This window comes from Pleurodeles waltl, chromosome 3_1 (assembly GCF_031143425.1).
Source record: "Pleurodeles waltl isolate 20211129_DDA chromosome 3_1, aPleWal1.hap1.20221129, whole genome shotgun sequence".
Lineage (NCBI taxonomy): Eukaryota > Metazoa > Chordata > Amphibia > Caudata > Salamandridae > Pleurodeles > Pleurodeles waltl.
The window spans coordinates 1,623,861,468-1,623,880,175 of NC_090440.1; the positions used below are offsets into that span (position 1 = coordinate 1,623,861,468).

An 18,708-nucleotide genomic window follows, 5' to 3' on the forward strand; every position below is an offset into this window, starting at 1 on the left:
AGATATTAACATGGTCAGGCACATACAGGGAGAGATGCAATGATCAGGTGTTTTAAACAGTTCTGGTATAATCCAAACTTCGACAAGTTGCTGAATTGGTTTGCCATAGATGTGTGGTCTGCCAGCAAATGAATGTCGGCAAAGGAACAGTTGTCAACATGGGACATATAGGCATGGCTGGGGGTCCATTCAGCAGAATGCAGATGGATTTTACTGAAATGCCTGTGTGTGTTGGTTTGAAATACGTGTTGGTGATTGTGTGTATTTTTAGTCACTGGATTGAGGCATATCCAACAAGGAGAAATGATAGCCTTACAGTAGCTAAGTTACTTCTGAGAGAACTAATTCCACATTTTCGTTTCCTGGTCTCTATAGAATCAGATAGAGGAAGTCATTTCAATAATGAGGTGATCAAATTGCTTTTCTCAGCATTAAACATTCAGTAGAAACTAAATTGTAGTTATCAACCAGAAGCCTCAGGACTTGCAGAGCAAATGAATGGAACTTTAAAGCCACGATTGGCAATAGTATGTGCATCAACGAATTCAAAATGGACAGATGCTTTACCACTAGTCCTCATGTCAATGAGAAGCACCCCTGATAAGAAGACTGGGTTGTCTCCTCACAAAATTTTAATGGGGATAGCAATGAGATTGCCAGTGATACCTGCAAATGCACTTGTGAATATTACAGATGACATGGTGCTAGACTATTGCAAATCCTAGCTGATGTTGTTCAGTCCTTTTCTCATCAGATGGAAGCAACAACCGTACAACAAACGCAATGTCAATGCCACAACTTGAGAGCTGGTGACTGGGTAATCATACAGAAGCATGTGAGGAAGTCTTGCCTGGAACCAAGGTGGAAGGGTCCTTGCCAGATTGTACTCACAACAGCAACAGTTGTGAAATGTGCAGGTTTGCTAAACTGGGTGCACACCAGCCACACGAGAAAGGTGAATGCCCCACCAGAACCTGAAGAAGAACTGTTGAGATTACCAACAGTTGACAACATTGCGAGAAAAGGTCAGGCAAGTGAAGAGCTGAATACCGAGAATGAGCGAGATGTGCCTACCCCTATAACATATGAAAAGGAACAAAACGCAGAAGAAGCTGAAGAATCTGCAAAAGGAGTAGAAAAAGAGGTGGTTCATGAAGAAAGAGAAATTTTGGCTGAGAGAAGTTCTGATTAGAGGAGAGTGTCCTCAGGCGAGGGACATTTGGTTGAGAGAAGATCTGCTCAGAGGAGGGTGTCCTCAGAAGCAGGTGGTTTGACATACCAAACTGAACAAAAGACTGACCCCATTGGAAAAGGAATTGAGGGTAGTCCTGCCCAAGTGGATTATACTCTTCCTGAACCAGTTGCGGAAACGGTGGAAGAAAAAGGTTCAAAGGCAAGTGAAGACTCAATTCTGAGAAAGTTGTTAATGGAAAAGACATTAAAAGGAGACAATTGGCCAGAGAAAAGTTCAAAGAGTGGGAAAGTTAACGTAGTACCACCAATTCAGGAGGAAAGAGAGTTGAATGGAGGAGAAAATACTAGTGGAGAAGAAGGGGAAAGCATCAAAAGAACAAAAAGAAGGAGAGTTGCAAGCAAGCTGGACCAGAATGGGTGTATTTAACTACAAATCATTGGCAAGAAGACTTTTTGAGCTATTGTTTTGATAGAGAAACAGAAAATATTTATTCTGGCACATGAAAATTATGAGAAAAGAATTTGGGGAAAAGAAGTTGAAAATTAACTGAAAGTCGTGCTTAAGAGAGACATAAATAACTGGAATTGACAAAGAGACCACAGATTTTGACAAGCTGCTATACTGGAATTGACGAAGAGACAACAGATTTTGACAAGCTGCTATACTGAAATTGACAAAGAGACTGTCCTGCGTGAATGAATTAAAAAAAAAAATGTAGTAGGGATTTTTGATTGTTTTGTTTACTTAATTTTTGAAATTTTTGGGAACATTTTATTTTTTTAGACCATGGAGACCATGAGAAACTTTCATAACCAAAACAGTAGAATTAGTTGTTGTAAAGTTTTAGGTATTGGATTGGAGGTAGCGAGTGTGTTAATGTGCTTATTGTTGTTTGTAGGGGTGACTGTTTATGCGACGATTGGAGCCAACCAGACTACAAAGATTGATAATTTGGATACAACTGATACATCACTAACTAAAGATAAGTTTAAAATAGATGTTAAATACTTGCATGAAGAGAAAGAGCTTCCTTCTAATGTTTTCTATTGCTTATTGCATGAGTATGTAGAAGTGATGGATGCTAAAGATTGTTATGTATGCACACAGATTCCAACTTCAGTGGAAGAGGGAACTACTTACCATAGCTCGCCTGTAACATATGCTGTAAGTTGCAGTCTTTTACTAACGCACTTTTATAACCAAGAATATATTCAGTATTTCTATTCAACTTATGACATGGTATTTTCTTTTGTACCCGTCATAGGTTATTTGAATAGAATAGCCAAAGATAATAACATAGTTATTATGAGAGAATGATTTGAGCCTACTTTAACTTTTGGCACCGCTTTCCCCATCAGAATAATTTAACATGTTTATTAACTCCCGTAGAGAAAAAATTCTAGATAACACAGAAGATAGAAGAGAAATAAAGGCAAGGATAGATGAGGGAACAATTAGTAGAAGACCTGGGATTGATTATGCTTATACTGATATTACTAAACAAGGAAAATTAACAACGTGGCAAGACTTTGCATATACAGGCCTTGGAGTAAGAAGATAGAGTGTTGGAAAGAGTGAGTGTAGACATGTTTTATGTTTAGGGGTAAATGGGATTTTATGATGAATGGACAGGATCCACCAGTGCCTGGTATCTACTATATATTGTGGGAGAAATATATATTACCATCTTCCTAGAGGATGGTATGGAACATATTATTTGGAAATAGTCTTTCTGAAAATCTATCAGTTAGAAGACTTGAGTAAAATACCCGAGACGATGAAATTTCAAACGAGATACAAGAGAGAGTCAATTTCTATCATTGTGGGAGACATTTTTGGAGCTATAATTCCTTCGGTGGGAGTGGTTCTAACTTCTATCAAGATCCAAAAGTTGTCTGCAATAGCGGATACCATGCTGACAAGTTATTCTGGAACTATCATTCTTTTAGATACTGAGTTGGCTGCTACAAGAGCTATGGCACTTCAGGACTGCCTTTATTATAGCAAAGGAGGGCGGAGTTTGCAAATTACTTGCTTTGACCCATTGTTGTGCATACATTACTGATAATTCAGGAAAAGTTAGAGAATCGATTACAAACATAACAATTAACAAAGAAGATTTAAAAGAACTAACCAAAACTACAGTTTGGGAAAAAATAGGCAAGGGAATTGGAGCTGTGGGAAATTGGTTTAGTAATGTGGGAAGATGTGTTATCTTGACAATAGCAAAATGGGTGTCAATAATTGAAATCTGGGGATCTGGGATCTGGGGAACATATAAAATGATAAAATAGTTGAAAAAGAGAAAGCTGGAAAAGAATCAAAGAAGATTTGATATACAAATTACTACATTTTATGGGGAAAATAGAAATAGAAAGAGAAATAACGTGAAAATAAAAGAGACCACATTTTGAAGAATTGATGATAATAAATGAATTTATTATGAATTGATGTGATTACATAAATAGTCATCAGAAGAGGGATTGTGATAGTGTGAATTTTCTAACATGTTTTATTAATGATTTTGGTCCATTAATTATATAGTGAATTAACATGTGAAAACGGGTAACTCTTGAAAATGGTCACCATAGTTCATTTCTGTTCCTAACTGAGCAAAAATTCTAACTAAATGCTGTGATTATTTTCCATAGTTCAACGCTTATATAACAGTGTTTTAGATGATTTAACATATGTGTACACAGCTGCCCCTAGTGGGATGCTGCATTATGTCTTACAAGGCCATGTTTAACCAAGCTTTGCATAAGTTGAATGCTCTATTGTTTGAATATGTTACTAATACGTGGTTTCTTCCTCGACGATGAAAGTGCATGTAGCAAGTGAGAAAGTTTCTTCCTGAGAAGAGAAATTTAGACGAGATGGGACAATGGAGCTACAGACGAGACAGAAGAGGAAAAGTTGCTGTTGAGAGAATGTCCTGGTTAAAGGGACGTTGTTGCATTTTAGGTTATCAATTAGAATTATTATTGGCTGAATCGTGACCACCCCATTAACTGACCAATGGGGTGGTTTTTAAGATTAGTATAACAACATAAGTAGGATTCTTTTTGTAAAAAGAGATTCTGGGATTCCATAGAATTTGAGAAGAGGGAATGAGAGAGGCCTGAGATCCAGATGGTCCAAGTCATATTAGCAGTGTGGGTTTAGCTGTTGTTAGGCCTGAACCTCTGAAGACATATCTGATGGTGTCCCCTTGCTGAAGTAAACCTCATGTTGTTGTTACTAGGGTAATGTATGATATTGTAATGTTATATGTGTATCTTTTGCTTTGCAGGTACCAGCTGCAGCTTATAATTTGATTGCTGCATACTAACAATGTTTTTTTATAATAAACAGAGTGAGAGTGTTTTTTTCTAAATTTGTGTTTCTAAATTCTTTTTACATGAAGGCCAACATGTTGATGCTAATATGTGGTTAGTGAAGGTATTAACTTTGAATGTTCAAGATTTATATTGACTTTTGAATATTTGTACTAATGAATGCATTGCAATTATTATCGATTCTGGTGCTATTAATCAGTGTAATCACTTTGGAGATTATTTACTTGATTGTTTTGATTAAACTCAGATATATCAGACATTCTAATCAACCGCAATATAATTTATGCTTATTATTAGTGTTTGAGAGTTATCTTTGTGACATTAGCATTGCTAATCTACGGAAATACATTTTATAACTCTTCTTAATAAACTGGTGTGATTATTGCTTGAGGTTCAAAATCTTTGTTTATATTATTTATTGTTGATGCTTACATTCCTCATTGATGACATCCCCTCATTCCTATGTCATGTCGATCCATTGACCTCTTGCACAGAATCCACTATTCAGTTTAATAGCTAGGATTCCATAGCGCTGCAGCAATTTCCAAGCTAAAAGCTGGAAAGGTTGGCTGAAAGAAGGGGGATACGTTTTGGCATTGTGTCTAAATGTCTTGTTTAGCTCTTCTACTGGCCTCTTCTTTCACCACCAGTGGTCTACGTTTTGGTGTAATACTGAAGGACAAGACATTTCTGGACTTTACATCTTTCCCAGGAACCATTACAACTTGCAAAATGCTGCTTAGGAGGTGGTGCAGAAAGACTGTAGAGGAGCTGCCTGCAGCAAGGTAGCAGGGCCCTGAAAGATCCTCGCCCTTTTTCTGCCTTGTTAAGTATCTGTCTGAAGGTCAAAGGTGTTACACGAGCCAAAATGTGGGTAACATATGCAACTCCTAACTGCTTCCCAGGATGGTAGGATTGTTTATTGAAAAACATCTTAGTTGAGGAAAATGTGTAACACTTCCTCAGGGTGGAAACTTTGTTAGTGTGTTTGACTCTTTCCTCCTACTAAAAGAGAAAAGGCCGTTATGAGTTTAAATATACCAAACAAAGGCAGCAAATAAGTTCTCAAGTAAAGTCTATGTTTTAGGTTGACAAACAAAATAGTCAAATGTAGAATTCTGTACATTATTGTTGTCACATGTTTCAATGTTCAACGACTTTTAAGTGAAAATAGAAAATACCATTGTATGTACGATTGCTGTAGTTCCATTACCTGCTATTTGTACTGATCCATCTTCTCCCAAGAGAATATTACCCGCTTTCAAATCTCTGTGTAGCAGAAAAAAAATAATGTCAGTATATAAGGTTTGTAATCCTAATTCTGTTTTCAATACTGACAAATTAAAATGCATTGTGATGGGCTGACACATTTTCGATTATTTGAGGGCAATTAGCATTTGGTTATACATAATATTACATGTTTAAATTCAGGTTATTGTATTGCCACGGAAACAGTGCATGTACACCAGTGAAGAAGGAAGTTGAGTGCACCAATGCATTTCAGATATGACCCTATAAAACTTTTGACAATCCTTCTTCTTCATCAAAGAACATACATCAAATTGCTTTTGTTTACTGTGCAAAACATTAACCTGAAAGTATCATATTTCACATATTATATGAATCTAAGTCTAAAAATATTGCACTTTTCGTCTAGGCACATAAATAGCACTTTAACTAATTTTTACCAGTTTTTGGTAAGCAAACACAAATTCTGAGCTTTTAGTTGGACGCAGAGCACGTCCCCTGCATATATACTAATTTTTATTCAGTAGTTCATTTATACGTGTTTGCCAATGTGTTGATATGATATTATTATGAGAACACACGGAACAGTCCCAGTGACTGATTGGTTCACAGAAGTGGCTTGTCCCAGTGCCTCAATTCGTTTTTACAGAAGTGCCTTTTAGTCTGACATGTTGTGCCAACATTATGCCAGTGATCTATATGCGGGCGAGATTGGTCAATGTGGAAAATACTGGCTGCTGTAACCTGCGGCGGCCAGCGTGGCACGAGTTTGAACCCCAGCGAAAACATAACAAGTTCTCATCCATCAGAGGCTGATTAAATCACTGCTATTAAACTGAGCAATTGTAATAAATTGTCATTACAGCGCATAGAGATGCTAGAAGTTAGGTATTAAATGCTACATGAAAGCAAGTTATTATTGTACACATACTAAAAGTATCAAATGGAAACTTGTGGCTCACCATATCTCGATCCGTTCGTTATTACGTAGAAATGATTAATATTATGCCATTACTGAACATGGTATGTCTTAATCATAATGGTCGAATGTTTGACCATACTTAAATTACTTTAACGGTCAACATGAACATTATCCAAAGAAATCATCTTTGTATTGTATGGCCTAACTTCTTACTCCTCTAACAGGATATGCGGCCAAGCACCTGTGGCCATTTACGAATACTCATGGGTGTCTGATGCAGAGCTCACAGTATCAATGAAAATAATTCAAATGGGACTTCACTGGGTTCTATTTATTGCTTAAGGTATATATACCCTGTGTGATTTTAAACATAAATATATATGCTAAACAGCTAAGTACTAAATACCACAATGTGTTTATTATATATGATGAAAGTGCACATACTGATACAGCTAGAAGACTTTCATGATAAATGAAAAGCAGGTGGGGGACCATTTTATGGTGGCCCAATGGGCATTATTTTCAGTTTCTCAGATCACTGCTTATGTTCCCTGTGTGCCCACCACGAAGGGATAATCTGCCAAGACATCCACCTTAAATAGAATGGTCAAGTCAATGCACTAAAGATAATGGCACCTTGGCCAATAATTGACAGCCGAGCTTCGCCAGTGGAGACTCTATCAGTGGTCAATCAGCGATCTCCAACTGCAAGAGGCTGATTACAAGTTACCTGGAGGAATATCCACGGGGATAGCGCTCTGATTTATCACATCCTTCCCGCTATTCCCATACTCAAGATTATAGAGTGCCATAACTGTGGGCCCGAATTTACCTCTTGGAAGAACTGGTCTATATAATCCTGTGAAGATCGGGCAGGGACTGAGGTACAAGAGCAGACTGAAACCTGCCTGACCCCTCCTACAGGATGAGGGAGTGTGCAAAGCTCTCCCAGTTGGCCTACAGCCTGTCCTGCTGCCTCGCCCGCACACCACACAAAACACACAGCAGCCTCCACTTCCATTTACCCCTAACTCTTGTGGATTTGGACCCGTAATTCCAGATCTGCATGGTGATTCCGGAAATAAAAAATCCTAATTTCATTTTTCACGGGTGCTATTTCTGGTCAGAATCAGTGATTCCTGAGCCAGTTATTCTCTATGCAGCTCATAATCTGGGCCTTTGTGAGATGGAGGAACTGCGAGTTTGGAGAGGGCAGGAGCTCTACAGATTTGGGCTCCCGCTTCACGACAAATTTAGTTTTAAACCTTTGACAAACAGGCTATATGGTCAGGGTCCATATTAACCCAACCTCTTGAGCTGTTTTAAAGACACACATCGCACATGTATATTGACAATCTGAGTTTTTATATTCAAACTTTCCAAATCAGTAAGCAGCGATCTGGGTTTTGCTTCACTAGTTACATGGTCTGAAATAACTTCAAAAATCGCAATACGCTTTTTTACAGTTTTTTAAGGTTCACATACTCTGCATTAAATAAACTCTCCAGTGTAGTGTTACCTTTGCGGCCAGTGCTCATGTGCCACACCGTTTTGTTTAAAACCATTTGAACGTTGTGTGCCATGTCTTTTGTGTGTTACAGTAATGTCTCATTACAGGAAAATTCCGTGTTTCTGATGGTAAAATATGGACACTGATTTTTGCTGCTGCTATGGAGCACTCGTGAACGCAAGAGGAAATGGTACAAAACAAGCCACTTGCGAACGTGTAAAATGATGCTACATACGCCGTCGACACACATTAGCAGGGACCGTAAATGATAACACCTTCTAGACCGTTTAGCTCCGTTTAGGAAAACTTTCAGTACTGCACAGACCTGTGAATCTGTCCATTCCGATGCAGGTAATCTAATCCTTCCAGGACTTCTTTCAGTATAGTTGCGATGGAGGGTTCATCAAGCACCCCGTTTTTGTGTTCTCCTTTGTTCACGACGTGCTTTATGATATCCAGCATTGAACCTAAAATGAGAATGTGTATATCAGAGTCGCGTTAAACATGCAGAAGGTCCTCACTGAGATTGTGTGACGGACATTTACCCTTGGAACGTGCTTTCCTCCTGATGAGCTGGTAGCAAAATCCTAAAACTTCTCATAAAAGTTGTTTCCTTAGATAGTATTTTGTTGTAAAGTAATGAAGGGTTCTCAGTCTATGGTGTCACAACAGTCTAAAGCGTAAAAGGAGATTACGCCATATAATAAGTCTACGTGTACTTTTAAAAAGTTGACCCATGAAATATGTGCAGCTGATCATCTAGAAAGTGGGGAGACACAGTAATTTTCTGGCCCCTGACCACTAGGTAGTGTCCTCTATTAATCAGAATGGATTATCCGTAAAGGTCTGCATGAATCTCTAAACTAATAACTCCCATACAAGTTGTGCGTGGCTTCTACATGTGCAATGATTATCCACTAGTCTGAGGTCATAGATTTGAAACACTTCGCCCCGAAGCCCATGGACTGCGGTTTTGCTCTTGCACTATCAACCGCCGTCACACCTATGAGGATGCCAGGGCATTTTTTTTAGGGTTGGGCTTGGGAAGGAGGGTTCTCCTGAGAGTGACGGGGGAGACAGGACTCGGGTATTTATTCTAGGAATGGATCAAGAGTGAAGTGTTCACATGAGGGTCAAAGGGTGAGTGGCAGAAAGCCAGGAACTTTACGGGGACTGGGGAGGATGACGACATGTTGCTTATGGTTCCGTTTTGACCCGTCTAACACAGCACTGCTTATCTAAGCAGGTGAGTATAATTGTTTGGAGCCATGCAACACATAAAAGATGGATAGTTGTCAATAATGCCAGGTTTACCACGTTAGGGTTCAAACATCACAGAGAACTTACGATTCGTTCTTGCTATTTCATATCACTTGGGACTTCGCAGTGGAAAACAGCCCGTTACTGACATCTACCACCTATATTTCTATATGTTTGATCTGCAAAGAAAACATGCCCCTAGTGGGTTTAACATAACTACACCCTTCGTTCTGCCGCCTCCTCTTATAATTCTCCCATACAATTCAAGCTTGCCTCATGCATATCACAGAATAGGGCTAGCTTTGTGTATTATAGATAGTCCTTCTATTAAAATGCAATGGGCGTTGTAGAAGGTGTTTTCATTGCATAAACTAGCCCTTCTGTTATGTCTAAAGCACCACCAAACGAAAATAGGCAGACATGAAATTTAATTACAATAATCTACATTAAAGAAAATAGTATGAAGTTCAGTTTGAGAAAGCATTGAGAAAATGTGGTTAGGTTTAGTGACAACTAAGGTGATGTGAGGCTTGAGAAAAATTGGAGGTGTGATGCATTTGAGGCTCAATGATGTGGAGCTGAGATGAGCAGGTCTGATGTTGAATAGAGGTTGAGATAACACTGAGGAGGAGGTGAGGTGCAGATGATGCTGGGGTAACAGTGAAATGAGAGAGCGCTGAGAAAGGAGAGGCTTAGGTGAAGGTGAGGTAAAGTTAAGGTTAAGAGTGAGCATGAGGTTGATCTAAGATTGGGATGAGGTGTGGGCAGTGAGGCAGAGGTGAGGAGTGTTTGAGGTGGAGATACACTTGAGGAGAGGTTGAAATTTACAAGGAGAGATGGAGTGATGTTGAATTTGGGCTGGGGGGAGACTTGGACAAGAATACAACTGAGGTAGGAGTAAGGTAATTAGTGGTGAAGGTGATGTTGGTTGGAGATTGAGGCAAGGTCGAGGTAAAGCTAAAGTAATTTAAGGTGAAGTGTATATGAGGTTGATGTTAAGGTGAAATAGTGTGAGGTAGGAGGGGATTCAAATTCTTTAGTGGCTGCGCCTACATGTGACTGGCAACAGGCAGCATCCAAAGCAGGGTGAAGCATATGGGATAGGTTTGTAGCACTGCTGCACTTCATCCTCCTGCAGTCCCGCAAGCCATCCATGTATATAGACTAAGCAGGGGCGCCCCTCCACTATGGCAGAGGAGTGTCACCCCACTGCTAATAAGGTAGCAGAACAATAAAATTATAATATATTATTATAATTTTATTTTTCTGCTGTCTACGGCAGGGCAGGGCCAGCATCCTCCCTGTCAGGAGGAAGGAGGAGTAGTGGGGCACTCTAAGTGCGCATGACAGTTTGACCGGCTGTCTGAGTCGGGTGAAGACTAAGTGCAGGCTTCCACTCCCTCCCTGAGTGGCATTTCAGCACACTCTCTCCCTGAGCAGCATTTCAGCACGCTCAGGCCAATATCCGCACTCCTCCCATGTTGTGTAACAGCATGGGAGAAGCGTCTGGATTGGGTGGGGAGGGGACCAAAGCAAGCATCGATGCGGCAGGGACAGGAGCGGCACAGGCCAGGCGGCATTTTCTTTTTATTATCCCCCCCCAGCTCCGCAAGGCTGCACCACCAGCCCTGCCTGATAGCAGCCAGCATTGAGCCTAAGGGCCTGCTTTAGAGTTTGGCAGATTGGTTACTCCGTCACAAACGTCACGGATATCCCTTCCACCCGTATTATGATCTCCGTAGGCTATTATGGGATCATAATAAGGTGGAAAAGATATCCTGCATGTTTGTGACGGTTTAACCCCTCCACCAAACTCAAAATGAAGCCCTTGGACTCCCATTTACTCCCATTTGCTGTAAATTTGATAAACACTACCTACACGGATATATGAATAACATACGGAATGACACAGATTGTCTTTTGCGCCTCCCACTATTTCTTCAACTGGAAGCATTACAGAGAACATCTTTTCAGTTACAAATACAATCTTCTCTATAAGAAAATGGAGAATTCCATTGCCCATTAGCATGGCGTCTGGCATAGTTTGGGAGGGATGTTAGCCTTGTGATTTTATTCTTGCAAATGGCAGAAAAGAGACCTCGCTGGCATAGTCACACAAAATGAAACAAGGTGCATGTCATGCCTACTACTTAGGAGTGGGTGTGACTGAAGGTACAATATACATGGGATGTGGCTTCTGAGAGATTACGAGTGGGAAGGGGGAGGTTCTGACAGGCATGGTGCTTTGGGTCAATAACAGTAGCATTAAGTTAGTATTTACATGGGTGTCATGGATCATAAATCGGTAGCTTCGGATACTGTCCCTCTTCCAGTGCTCTAGAGATGTAATTTTTTGTCTGATGAGCTCACACAAGAGTAGATGCTCACTGAGATTGCATCTGCAGTGCTGCCTGACTCATCTATTTCAGATATTATTTGACAGCTTTTCACAATTCTTCAGTGTGGGCACCTAAATATTTGAATATGGTTATAAATATGGGCAATTTTTATAGCCATTCATACCCCACGCATGGAGACAGAAGGTGATGTACCAGAGAGAGGGAATAAGTAAAACCTTACTCCTAAACAATTCCCACCTTCCCTTCACTGCTTCTGTTACTACGTCTGTGCTCAACAATGGCTTTGAGGCTACAAACAAAGTTTAAAAATACACATCTTTTATCCAATAACCAATACATCTCTCAAGAATGGCAGGGCAGCATGATTGAGAAAGTCATAGCTGAAAGCACTGCTGTGTATATTTCCACTTTTTTTCAACAGGTTTTTCATCACGTCTCTTCTGCATAACTTTAATTTCTACTAAAGTCCTACGAGACTTCGAGGACCTTTGACTTACCTTCTCACATAGTGATCTCCCATGAACCAGAAGACAGCCCTACCTCCAGATTCCTCCAGTCAAGGGTTCAGCTTGCACCACCAATTGCCCATTCCAGAGCTATGAATGACAGTACCAACACAACTACTAACCCTCACACCCCCACAAGTAATGAAATTCAGGTTATTCCAGCCACCTAGAACTTTAAGAATGGCGTGAGGCGGCAAGTATTAGTAATTTTTAATGCAGGTTGAATTAAAATCCAACTGTTGTGCTCATAGTTCAATTAGACTAGCAGCTCCACTATGTGGCAGACTGTCATAAGTGCCAGGTGTTGACCATAAAGTGCCAGTACCAAGCACTGGAAACCACTGGCTCAAATTAAGCACTGGAGTGGAGTATAGTGTTGTAGAGTGCAGTGGTGTTGAGTTGAATAACAAAGAGTGGAGTGGTGTAGAGTGAATGTGGAATACAGTGTAGTGGAGTAGAATTGAATAGTGCAGAATGGAATGGCACAGAGTGGAATGGACAGAAGGGAATAGGCATAGATTGCAGGGGCATAGAGTGGAGTGGCACAGAGTGGAATAGGACAGCATGGAGTGGCATAAAGTGGAGTGCCTACACTGGCATAGAGTGGAGTAGTATAGAGTGGAGTGGGAAAGAGTGGAGGGCATAGATGGGGGGGGCATAGAGTGGAATAGTGTACAATGTAATGGAAAAGAGTGGAGTGGTGTAGAGTGGAGTGGTGTACAGTCGAGCCGTGAAGAACATGAGTGACATGCAGTGGAGTGGCATACACTGGAGTTGCACAGAGTGGAATGGCATAGAGAGGAGCAGCATAGAGTGGAGTGCTCTAGAATGGAGTGGCATACAGAGGAATAGTGTACAGTGTCATAGCAAACAGTGGAGTGATGTAGAGTGGAATAGTGTAGCGTGGAGTGCTGTAGAACGGAATGGTGTGGAGTTGAGTATGGTACAGTAGACTAGCATAGTGTAGAGTGGCACAGAATGGAGTGGCATGGAGTTAAGTAGCTTAGAGTGGAGTAGTGTAGAGGAGAGTGGTGTACAGTGAAGTGGCGTACCACAGAGTGGCATACACTGGAGTGGCATAGAGTCAAATACCGTAGAGTGGAGCGGCATAGAGAGGAGTGGCTTAGAGTGTTCTAATGTAGAGTATTGAGGCGTACAGTGGAATGGCAGAGAGTGTAATAGCGTAGAGTGAAGTGGCATAGTGTGGAGTGGTGTAGGGGTGGAGTGGCATAGAGCGGAGCAGCACTGAGTGCAGGGCGTAGTGTGAAGCGGCGTAGAGTGGACTAGTATACAGTATTGTGGCATACCGTGGAGTGGCATAGAAATGAGTGTGTACAGTGGAATGGCATAGAGTGGAGTGGCACAGAGTAGAACAGTGTATAGAGAATTTAGTATTCAGTGTAGTGGCATAGAGTGGAATAGCTCAGAATGCAGTGGTATAGAGTGGAATGGGACATACTGGAGTGGCGTAAAGTGGATTTATGTAAAGTGGAGTGGCACTGAGTGGAATAGAGTAGGAAGGAGTGGTGAAGAGTGGAGTGTATATAGTGGCATAAGTGGATTGGCATAGAGTGGAGTGAAAAAGCATACACTGTCCTGGCACAGATTGTAGTGGCATAGAGTGGAGCGGCACTGAGTGGAGTGGAATAGCGTACATTGTCATGGCATAGAGTGCAATGGGACCTAGTAGAGTGGCGTTGAGAGGAACAGCGTAGCATGGAGTGGCACAGACTGGAGTGGCGTACAGTGGAGTAGTGTAGAGTGGAGTGGCAAAGAGTGGAGTAGCATACAGTGAATGGCATGGAGTGGAGTGGTTTAGAGTGGAGTGGCATAGAGTGTATTGGCATAGAGTGAACTGCCATCGAAAGGAACGCAGACAGTAGAGTGGCATAGAGTGGTGTGGTGTGCAGGCGAGGGGCATAGAGTAAAACGGCATAGAGTGGAATACCGTACAGTGTAGAGACATAAAGGAGAGTGGCATAGAGTAGAGTGGCATAGAGCTGAGTGGCATAGAATGGAGTAGCATACAGTGTTGTGGCAAAGAGTGGACGGACATTGCATGGAGTGGCATTGAATGGAATGGTTTAGAGTGGAATAACGTAGAGTGTAGAGGTATACAGTGGAGCGGCACATAGTGTAGTGGCATAAAGTTGAGTAGCACAGACTGGCATGAAGAAGCGTGGAGTGGTGTACAGTGGAGTGGGTTAGGATGGAATAGCCTTACCATAGCGTATAGTGTCATGGCACACAGTGGAGTGCCGTTGAGCGAAATAGGGTAGCCTGGTGTGGTGTACGGTGGAGTGGTGTAGTGTAGAGTGGAGTGGCATACAGTGGAGTGGGGTAAAGTAGAAAAGTGTCAAGTGGTGCAGCATGGAATAGCAAACAGTAGAGTGGCATTGAGTGAAGCGCTGTAGGGTGGAGTGCAGTGTAGTGGAATAGGGGAGGATGGAGTGGCATACAGTGGAGTGGTGTAAAGTGGAGTGGCATATAGTGGAGTGGATTAAAGTAGAAAAGTGTCAAGTGGCGTGGAGTGGCACACAGTGGAGTGGAGTCAAGTGAAGCACCGTAGAGTAGAGTGGCATACGATGGAATATCATAGAGTGGAATAGAGTGGAATAGCGTAGAGTGCAGTGGCATAGAGTGAATGTGGAATACAGTGTAGTGGTGTAGAGTGGAATGGCATAGAATGGAGGGGTACAGAGTGTAGTGGAATAAACTGGAGTGACATAGAGTGGAGTGGCAGAAAGTAGAAGAGGGTACCGTGGAATGGTGTATAGTGGAGCATGGATAGTGATATAGAGTGGAGTGGCATAGAGTTGAGGGTACAGATTAAATAGCGTACACTGCCATGGCACAGAATGGAGTGGTGTGGAGTGGAAAAGGGTAGCATGGAGTTGAATACCGTGGAGTGGTGTGGAGTGGCGTACAATGGCAGTGGTGTAGAGTGGAGTGACATAGAGTGAAATAGCATAGTGTGGAGTGGCGCAGAATGGAGTGGCATGGATTTAAGTGGCAGAGAGTGGAATTTTGTAGAGTGAGAGATATACAGCCGAGTAGCATGCAGTGGAGTGGCATAGAATGAATACCATAGAACAGAATGGTGTAGAGAGGAGTGGTATACAGTGTTGTGGAATAGAGTACTGTGGCATAGAGTGGAGTGGCGTGGAGTGAAGTGGTATAAAGTGGAGTGGAATGGCACAGAGGGAAGTGGCGTAGATTGGAGTGGCATACAGTGCAGTGGTATGGAGTGAAGTGGCATAAAGTGGACTAGCTTGCAGTGTTGTGGTTGACAGTGTACTGGCACAGAGTTGAATGTTGTGAAGTGGAGTGGCATAGACTGGAGTGGTGTTTAGTGCAATGGCGTAGAAAGGAACATCATAGAATGGAGCGGTGTAGAGTGAATGTGACATATAGTGTAGTGGTGTAGATTGGAATAGTTTAGAATGGAGTGGCATAGAGTGGAGTGGAATAGGCAGAAGTAATGTAGAGTGGAGTGGCATAGAGTGGAATGGCGTAGACTTGAGTGGCATAGATTGGAGTGACGTAAAGTGGAGTGGAGTACAGAGGGGTGGGGTAGGGTGGAATAGCATACACTGTTGTGGAATAGAGTGCTGTGGAGTGGAATAGGGTAGCATGGAGTGGTATAGAGTGGAGTGGCATAGATTGGAGTAGTGTACAGTGAAGTGGCACAGAGTGGAGTGGCATACAGTGGAGCAGCGTACAGTGGAATAGCTTCAAGTGGAGTAGCGTATAGTGGTGTGGTGTAGAGTTGAATGGTGCACAGTGAAGTGGTGTATAGTGGAGTGCCATAGAGCGGAGTATCATACATTGGAATAGCGTAGAGTGGAGTGATGTAGAGTTGAGGTAAATAGATTGCTGAGGCGTACAGTAGCATGGCTTCTAGTAGAATATTGTAGAGTGGAGTAGAGTAGCATGGTACAGAATGGAGTAGTGTTGAGTGCAGTGTCATAGTACATCATAACCCTCTATAAAAGTAAAATGCATCCATGTAGTTTTTACCATACTTTAGCTGTGTTCTGGGTGAAGGCCTTAGAGATAAGTAAATAGTAAGTTTTATTGTTGTCCCCTACCTATTACCACTTTGTTAAAGTGGTAATAGGTAGGGAAATGTATTTATATTTTGTATATATATTTTTTTAAGTTCTGCAAAATTACCACACCATATGGGAGCCTGAGACATCTATACGTTTTAGTGACTTATAAGTTCCAAACAGCTAAATGTACTTTCATGAAATTCCAAAATGAATCCTTTCCACACCATAATCTATATTCCTGCCAAATTTTATGAAAATATGGGCAGCTTTTTTGGCACTATGTCTTTCTAAAAAAAATGATAGAAAATGCATTGGTTCAAAAATGCATTTCTGGGGCTCCTACCTTAACCAATCAACACAAAACTTTGCATCATCCACCAACGTAGGAAAAGGAATAAGGGCCTGATTTAGATCTTGACAGTGCTACCGCCAAGCTGCGGTGGACTCAAAAAGACCCTCAAGTCGAAGGTGTTCCATCTACCCTGTTTAGATGTTACAGCTCTGCAAGTGGTGTACTGGCAACAGATAGCTGACGGAGAGAGATGGCGGCAGGACGCAATGGGCTTTGTACAATGGCAATGGCTATGAAATAGAAGCAAGTGACACACACTCACTGTACCCTAGCCATATGTGTCCCCATTCCCTACACACTACTCAACACGCCACATACACACCATCATTCATTATGATTCCAAAACAACACAATCCGTACATGCCGAAAACACACATTGACACACATTCATTACACAACACACCATTGACACTGCACCCACACATGTCACAACCGCAACAACCAACACAACTACACACATCATGACAACATCCACCACACAATAACAATGCTCACCTGAATGTGTCACACAGCAACACAACATACACAGCATCAATCTAAAATGCAAGTTACACAAATACAGGCACAACCACACCACTCACTCTAGCTCCTTCCACCTCAGCCAGCCAATGCACACACACACACACACATACATGCACTGGCTCAAATACACAACAGTTAGCACAAACCTACCACTACAGGTCCCTTTGCAATGTGCATACATGGACACCATTGTCAAGTGTGATTGTACCATCATTGCCGTGCCAGCATTCATTTGGCAATGAATTCTGACCCTACAATGACATTTGCATATGTGTGCGATATGCATGTTGTGAAGGTGTGTCCTTAGCCAGGTGTGACATCAATAGCTCTCTGATATATGCATGTCAAAGTGACTTAACAAAATGACTGTGACATGTATATGCCTGCAGTGGTCCCAATCTCCCGTGCTGTGCGCCCCCAACATACCCCAGCAATGCGGCATCCCTATCTTTGAGTCCGGCAATGAGAGGGGTGGTGTTTTCTCCATGGGTCGGTGGCAGCAACAACAGCATGTGTTGTCCTGTCAGGCCCAGTTGAAAAAGGTGGTGCAATCGAGGAGAAGAGTGAGTTTTCACTATCTCTCTCCCATTCCACCACTCAAAAGTGGAGGTTGAACTGAGACTTTTTGCTTGATGGGAAGGTGAATCCAAATGTGCATGGCAGAAGGAGTGGCTGGCATCTCACCAACAGCCACTTTTCCCTATCCCGCTATCGACGCAAGTGGTGTTTCTTGGCAGAGATGGCAGTTCGAATACAGGCGTTGGGACTGCCAACATATAAATACGATGGCAGACCACCACCGGTGTAGGAGGCCGACTCTCGACATAGTGTACAAAAATGTTGTGGACTGTGAAGAGAGTCCAAGCAACCCTACCTTGGTTCATAGAGATAAAAACTAGACCACCTAATGCTCTAAATGTTATGGTAGCTTGGTCGAGCAGTTAGGCCAATCTTGTAGAAGTGCTAAATATTTTGTTAAACTCACATTATCAATAAATTTAGATACACACTCAAAATAATAACTCAGGACCAATTTACAAAAATACTTCAGATTTTTATAAAAATTGTAAGATCAAAATCAGGTAAGTACTTTTTAACCTATAATTTTTCACAATTTAGCAAAAAATAGTCTTTTTGTGCCTAATTACGCACCATAAGAATCAATGGGAGAAAATTTTAAAAATTCATATAAAATCAGGCAATTACCAATGTCTCCTTCTGTTTTTAGGTTGCGGTCATAGAGGAGTCTTGAAGGCCAGCTGGAGAAGTTTGTCTAAGATGAGCCTGTCCAACAGCTTAGTTGAGATATCCAAAGGTGATATTTGGGGAGGGTAACATGATGGATCACCCATATTACCCTATTTACAAATTGGAATAATAAAAGTTTCCAGCTATGTAGGTGGAAGAAATCCAGTTCCTGCTGTGTATTCAATTTGGGGC

General features: G+C 41.7%; 1 protein-coding gene across 1 annotated transcript in view; it reads right to left on the minus strand.

Moving 5' to 3' along the window:
- STK39 (serine/threonine kinase 39) overlaps positions 1-18,708 on the minus strand; it is a 1,706,935-nt gene that overhangs the window by 1,254,250 nt on the left and 433,977 nt on the right. Inside the window, exons 4-5 of the mRNA XM_069225277.1 lie at positions 8,539-8,680; positions 5,747-5,802 (exon numbers count right to left, since the gene is read on the minus strand). Coding sequence (XP_069081378.1) covers positions 5,747-5,802; positions 8,539-8,680 — 198 coding nt within the window. The remainder of the gene's footprint in view (positions 1-5,746; positions 5,803-8,538; positions 8,681-18,708) is intronic.